General features: G+C 32.2%; 3 protein-coding genes across 3 annotated transcripts; all 3 read right to left on the bottom strand.

Annotated features, from left to right (window-relative positions):
• Nucleotides 1-324: 324 nt before the first annotated feature.
• Nucleotides 325-783, bottom strand: LOC107882191. Its single transcript, XM_016800230.1, has one exon. It carries the CDS (start codon nt 781-783, stop codon nt 325-327), a length of 459 nt encoding a protein of 152 aa, XP_016655719.1.
• Nucleotides 784-2,656: 1,873 nt separating this feature from the next.
• Nucleotides 2,657-3,499, bottom strand: LOC100168189. The gene has a single exon (XM_008191753.1). The coding sequence runs from the start codon at nt 3,497-3,499 to the stop codon at nt 2,657-2,659; it is 843 nt and encodes a 280-aa protein (XP_008189975.1).
• A 91-nt stretch (nt 3,500-3,590) lies between these two features.
• LOC103311916 (jerky protein homolog-like) lies at nt 3,591-4,506 on the bottom strand. The gene is made up of 2 exons (XM_008191754.1): nt 4,418-4,506; nt 3,591-4,269 (listed from the first exon to the last, which is right to left on the bottom strand). The coding sequence occupies exons 1-2, from the start codon at nt 4,504-4,506 to the stop codon at nt 3,591-3,593; spliced, it is 768 nt and encodes a 255-aa protein (XP_008189976.1).
• Nucleotides 4,507-7,294: the final 2,788 nt, after the last annotated feature.

The raw sequence follows: 7,294 nt of genomic DNA, 5'->3' as shown, positions 1-7,294 counted from the left end.
AATTATTTATAATAAATTACAGTTCATTTATTTGCTGTGATTATTATTTTATTGTATTTCCATTGTTATGAATAAAACGTTTATCCGAAAATGTATTAAAAATAAAAATCACAAGATGATAAAAATAATGATTAAATTCTTAATCTATATATTATACATAGGTACCAATAATATTTCAAGCTTTTGACAAAGTCTGGCCTAAAGGTTTCCTTATCAAACTGTGTGATCAGCTAAAACATGATCGCAAAAACCCAACAACAGACAACGGTCGGCAGACTGCGTGTTAATCGAAAGGAAGCAGGCCAATGACTCGACGAATGTGGACTATTCTTGATGAATATCGTTCGGAAGAGGATCGTCCCATCCAAGGTTGCATGACCACGTCCGCTGTATTATATGCTTCGCGTAGAAGGTGGCCGGCGAGAACAAGCCCAATGGATCGAAAATACACGCGATTAACGATAAAACGCCGCTTTTAGTGAATACGGTTGGTGAGTCGCAACGAAGGGCGCACCCAAAAACATCATCTGTCGGCTGCCATTGCAGGCCGAGGACCTTGAAGCCGCTCCCATCCACAGCATCAAAAGGTAACGGACCCGTCACACGGGCAGACGCGTGTACACTGTCGAGGACCGCAGGACTGGACCACTTTTTCAGCTCCAAGCCGGATTTACCGAGCACGTCGATCATAACACGCTGAAGCTTGAGAACATCGTCGATCGTATTGGCTCCTGCACTTGTAATCGACATAAGTTTTTTGCAATAACGCTCGACGTACACCATCCTGACTAACACGCGGAGCGCCAAAAACGGTGCATAATTCAGGCCGTATGTCGCCGTATTTAACTCATATTCTAAGAGTTTATCGTGAAGTGGCGCTCAACAGGCTTAGGTACATCAAACACTATAAACAGTTTAATTTCAATTAATGTAAGTAAATGGGTAGATACTTGGAATTATTTTTAAAGATTTAACATTTTTTTTACTAACAAAAACATGTCATGTTGTTTAAGGTGTCTAATATAAGTGAAAATTCATCAGTTTTAGTTTCAGTTTTGAATTCGCCGTTAGTGCCAACACTTCAAGACCAGGTTAACTTTTATTTATTAAATAAAAATTTTTAACATTTTAGTAAATCAAATATTTTTCAATAGTGTATTATAGTTTTGTAGTTTTTACAATATAATACGCTATAATATACGCTATATTACGCTATAATACAATTTTTATACTGCTACTGCTACATCAAACACTATAAACAGTTACGGGTGTGAAGTTGGGGTACCAAAGCTAGGGCACTAATACACCAACGACTAGTGATAAGAAACGTTGTATGGACGGTTGCATTTTATTATATTCCAGGCGCCTAACATGTTTCTTGCCGTTACCCACAAGACGGCGCCATGAAATTCACTTTGCTAATATACACTTGTCCCAGGGTAGTACTGTTTTTCGTGCTGCCGCGCGGTACGACGATCCGTGCGTTCAAGCACCCATGTGCCGTTTTTAATTTTTTTGACAAGGTTCCGGAAGGTGGCGACGCATTAAACCTATATATTCGGAAAGCCAGGAAAATTTGCTATGAGATGGAAATGAGTCTAGGAGCTACAGAGCTTTCCGCGGTATAGTAATCGGCGACCGACCAAACCCAGGGTACTGTTTTTCGTTCTGCCGCGTACAAGCACCCATGTGCCGTTTTTAATTTTTTTGACAATGTTCCGGAAGGTGGCGACGCATTAAATCTATATATTTGGAAAGCCAGGAAAATTTGCTATAAGATGGAATTGAGTCTAAGAGCTACAGAGCTTTCCGCGGTATAGTAATCGGCGACCGACCAAACCCAGGGTACTGTTTTTCGTGCTGCCGCGCGGTACGACGATCCGTGCGTTCAAGCACCCATGTGCCGTTTTTAATTTTTTTGACAAGGTTCCGGAAGGTGGCGACGCATTAAACCTAGGGGAGAGGTGGGTAAAATGGGGACCCTAAGGGAAAAAAGCTCCCATTCTTTAAACTATTGGACTTAAAGAACTTTTCTGAACCAAAAAACTTTCTCTTATACGTTCACTAAACATCTATGTTTTTAAATTATTTAATCCTTTGATAGTTTTTTTGATTTTCAATTGTTTTAAAAATTTTAGTTTTGCCCCATCTTAGCCGTATGGTAGGTAAAAATGGGGTAGTTAGTTGGGTAAAATGGGGAATGATTAAAAATGTCATGAAAATTAATATTTCTTCTCATTATATACCATTTTATTTTATTTTAATAAACATAACATAAATAAAAAAAAAAAATGACAAGAGTTATGAAAACCAATATTGAAATAAAATAATCTCTTTTTTATTAATATTTATACTAATATTATAAACATAGTTAACAACATAAAAACATAATATCTAGAAAAAAATATAAATTATTTTACTTTATGACCAGAAAAATAAGAAACAATAACTGTCATAAGAATTATGAAAACCAAACTTAAAATAAAATGATCTCTTTTTTAGTTTTTTATTAATATTTATACTAATATTATAAACATAGTTAACAACATAAAACTAGAAAAAAAAATTATTAACAAGTTAATAACAATTGTTTTTACTATAACTTTAAAAAACATTTGTAAACAAAATAATAATAATGATAGAGGAATATTTAAATTTAACAATAATCACACACAAATGCACCTTGGACATATGAGGTACATTTTTCATGCCACCAAACATCACATATGTTACACTTTACCCAGCTATCAACAACATTTTGATATGAACAACCAGGGCAAATAATGTCATCATCATCTTTTAATTTTGTTGTCAGTCTTTTCTTTGGTTTCTGCAGTCTTTTGGATTTCATGTTGAAATTTAATTTTGAAACAGTCTTAGGTTTACTTAATTCTTTCATTTTCTCTAGTTCTCTTTTATAAGGAGATTCAGTCAATATTGCAGTTTTCCCTCTATTTTTAGATACACGTTTAGTTATTCCTGTCATCTTTGGTATTGGGATGATATCTTTGGGTGATTTTTGTAAAAAGGAGTTGGAGTTTACTAAAATAGGTGTGCTTGGAGATTCAGAATTATTAACTGATACATTTTTTTGAGTCCCACTTGTTCCAGGATTTTCCCCAATAGAAATTCTACAGTTGTTTTCATTTAAGTCTTCAGAATTCACAACCAGTTGTTCACAATGATTATTCTGAAATTCACCAGTCAAATTAACACAGTCAGTATTAGCATTAGCAAAAGCATCAGAATTAGAATTATCAGGTTCATTGGGAATGTCTGTAGTTTCTGCTGGAGCAAACATGCACTCTGGAAATATATCTGGATTAATTGGGAAAATTCCTGTTTTTTCAAATCCATTTACTGCTTTTTGCATAGTACATGCTTTCAAAAATGATGGTTTGAATAGTTTAGGAATTTGATGTACAGTAACTACTCTACCAGGATGATTTACATGCCATTTTCGCACTTCCTCTGAATAATATGTACTAAGCGGGTACATTAAAGATACATCAAGGGGTTGAAGGCGGTGTGTAATATGGGGAGGGAAACATAACAAATGGACATAATTTTCTCTTGCTTTTATTATTAAATCAATATTCTTGACATGGAGTGGCATGTCCATCCAATAACAAAAGCACAGGTTTATCTGCTGATGGATTTGAAAATAATAAAAACTCATCAAACCAGTCATTAAATATATAAGTTTGAATCCATCCTGAAGGGTGAAAAGAAACGGTAGATCCAGGTGGAGCATCATCCAAAATAGCAGGCACTGATCTTTGTCGAGGTATAATAAAATGTGGTGGCATATAATTTCCAGCTGCGTTCATGCACATAATAATAGTTGTTAATACACCACGTTCACCTGATGTAATACCACCAATCTGTTTTTTACCACATTGACCAACAATTTTTGACATTTTCTTTGGACAAGTTGTAATACCAGTTTCATCAACGTTAAATATTTTATCAGGTGAAAACTGGTATTTTTCATACAAACTATTTAATAGATTAAAAAATTTATCAACAGTTATCTTGTTAAATCCTTGAGCACGACTAGCTGATGTTCTTACAGGCGTACGAAGTGATAATATGGGATGTCTTTTAAAGAAACCATATATCCAAGCTTTTCCTGCTAATTGGTTGACTTTATTGAAGTTGTTTGGTAACTTATTAGTTTCAGCCAGTTGAAATGCTAACGTATGTCTCTGATAGTTAACCCATATAGCACTTCTTCCATTTTCAATACATGGTTCACCAGTTCCTCTTCTTGCTCCACAGTAAATACCGGTTTAATGCTTCCCAAAGCTAGGTATTAAAAAATAAGTAATTAAATAAAATATTTTAAATAGTTTACATTTAATGTAATTTAGTTTTTTCAACAGCTTTTTCAATGTTTAAATCATTTTTTTTATACTTTTTTACTCTATTTTCAAGAGTAGTTTGAGGCACACCATAAGCTGATGATGCTTTTTTATACCCCATAACTTTGTCTATGACGGACATTATTGCAAGTTTCATCGCTTCTTCAGACTAACTTTGGCGATTTGTTTTTCTCATGTATTTCCCCATAGTAGTTAATGACTAAAATAAGTTGTAGGAAATAATTATTAATGTATTAGCACTGTCTGTATAAAAAAATAGTAAGAAATGTTAACTTCTAAACAAATATTGTACGAATATTATTTTATTGTACATAGATACAATAAGAATATAAATAATTTAAGTTGTTAATAAAATGATTAATAATCAACATTGTACAAGACAACTAAACAAAACACATTTGTATAAAAATAAATTAAAATAAAAAAATTTCAAGTTTTTAAGATTATGGGAGAGTGTAACTCTGGCTAAAATGGGGTACCCCATTTTAAACAAAACTATAAAGTCACACAAAATAATTTTTTTTTAAATGTTGATTTAACTCTTATACTTGGAGTTTATTTAAAAACAAAGGTGATAAAGTACTAAATAAATAATAATAATTACCTGTTCAAAATATCCGAAAGGAGAAGTTAAAAACGTGATTCTGTAACGGTAAAATAATTTTCACGCTACATGATAAAACCGAAAATTATTTTTTGTTATAAAAATATTTGATTAATAACAAATATTTAAACACCACATGTTTTGATAAGCTTTATATTGATAAATTACGATTTAAGTATCACCAATCGATTCCAGTGTGACCAACAACACCAATACCCTGTTTTACCCGACTACCCCATTTTACCCACCTTCGGAAAGCCAGGAACATTTTCTATAAGATGGAAATGAGTCTAGGAGCTACAGAGCTTTCCGCGGTATAGTAATCGGCGACCGACCAAACCTTACTTTACTGTGAAAGTCAATGTCCAATATATACATATTTATAAAGATTATGATTTATTTAAAATTAGTGGAAAATCTGAGCTAAAAAGTTTAGATTGAAATTCCTTAGAAATAAATACTATTATCGAAAATGTTACAGTTGTACCCGAACTCCCCTATTGTGACTTCGCTGTGTTCATTTAATATAATGCATAATTAGTAAGTATTTACATTATACACATGTGTTTCAATAACCATAAGAACTGTAAGAGATAACAAAAATTGTATTGATCAAGATATATGAAATTTTATGTGACTAATGCCAAGTTTCGTGAAGAAAAAGAACAAAACAAAAATATTAATTCTAATTAATTTATATCTTATAAAGTGTTGGTGTAATAATTTATTTATTTTATTATATTTTACATAGTATTAATATTGTAATTGTTTGTTTAAATAGAGTAATATTAAGTTCTAAATTATAATTTGATGGTTGTTAGCAGATTTATATCATCATTAGGATTTGGGTATATTGATATAAACCACCACCAACAGCAAGACATAAAATTAATTTTGTTATGTCAAAGTCAATTTTTTGTAAATAAATTATTAATTACACTAAGAATGTCACAATGTATTTTGTGTTGACCAGTCATAATCATTACGATTTCCAAAAATAAAAATATTGAGTATTTTATAAGTATTTATCTAATGTCCATGTATGTAGGTAGGTAGTATTTTCAATTTTGAACACCGTTATCATTATATTTACTCATATTTCTAGATTACAAGACACCTACAGATTAGTAAATCCAACTATTAATACACAATAATGAGGATCAATAAATCAAAACACATATTTAAAATAAAAATTTTTTTTTTTTATTTTTTTACTTTTCATTATTATTATGAACAGTTATGCCAGTTCCTGGATCATCGGCCCCAGATACAGATGCATGATTTTCTCTTCCTCCGCCTCCTGCTGCTGTCTGCTGAAGCTTCTGATGCTGCTGCTATGGCAGCTTCAGCAGCCAGCTTGTCTGGCTGTTTTAGCTGCAAAGTCCTCCTTTGAGGCTGCTGCTGGTTGAACCAGCAGTCAGCAGTAACATGGCCACGCCTGTAGCACTTTATGCACTCTAGACATTCAAAGGAATTGAAATTAAAATATATCCATGATAAAATGTTGGTTAATTTAAAAATTTTGGATAAAGGTTAAAGGGAAAACATAATAACACTCAGCACATTTTGAGTCATAAGATGCATTTTGAAGCAAGATGTTAAAGTATACAAATAGCAATCTAACTAGATAATAAAATGACATCACTAACTGTTTGTTTTGTCGATGCGCAGTTACATAAAACCCCAAACCTGGTGATACTGAATAGTGTAATGATGTAAATTATATAAAAGTTATAAAAAAAATTTATGCTACAGGCAATCTTTACATTGCCTGGTCAATGTGTTGCTGTTCGGGCAAAGAATTTTTTTCATTAACCAACTAATAAAATTTTTTATTTTCATTATAAATTATAATTTACTATTACCTATTGGCTCGTTATAATAATTTATAGTATTGTTTTGTTTTATTTTTACCAATTTGTAATATTTTTTTAAAAACAACGTTTATCAATAAATTGTATTCATATATATATATATATATATATATATATATATATATATTATAATATTACGAATATTTACTGTTTCTGTTTGTGGCGTTACCGCCGCCACCACGACCACCACGACCTCCACGGCCACCGCCGCCATAATATCCACTGCCGCCACGACCCCTCTTTCCACCGCCGCCACCGCCACCATAATGGTATATGTAGGTAGCCATCTAAACGAAAGTTATATTATAAGCATAACGTTTATATTATTCATCCTAACCATCAGTTATAAATGTCCGTCACTATTCATAACAAAAACCAACAGCTAATGGCTTTAAAAGTTAATAATAAAAAAAAAAAAAGTTGTTACTTTG

This window comes from Acyrthosiphon pisum, chromosome X (assembly GCF_005508785.2).
Source record: "Acyrthosiphon pisum isolate AL4f chromosome X, pea_aphid_22Mar2018_4r6ur, whole genome shotgun sequence".
Classification (NCBI taxonomy): Eukaryota; Metazoa; Arthropoda; class Insecta; order Hemiptera; family Aphididae; genus Acyrthosiphon; species Acyrthosiphon pisum.
The sequence above is the reverse complement of the archived record's forward strand: the minus strand, read 5'-3'. Positions and strand labels throughout refer to the sequence as shown.

Coding starts and splice junctions, on each gene's coding strand:
- LOC107882191 (XM_016800230.1), bottom strand. CDS start 783: ATGGTGTACGTCGAGCGTTATTGCAAAAAACTTATGTCGATTACAAGT.
- LOC100168189 (XM_008191753.1), bottom strand. CDS start 3,499: ATGTACCCGCTTAGTACATATTATTCAGAGGAAGTGCGAAAATGGCAT.
- LOC103311916 (XM_008191754.1), bottom strand. CDS start 4,506: ATGTCCGTCATAGACAAAGTTATGGGGTATAAAAAAGCATCATCAGCT. Junction 4,270..4,417: donor CTTGAAAATAGAGTAAAAAA/GTATAAAAAAAA, acceptor CTGTGGAGCAAG/AAGAGGAACTGGTGAACCAT.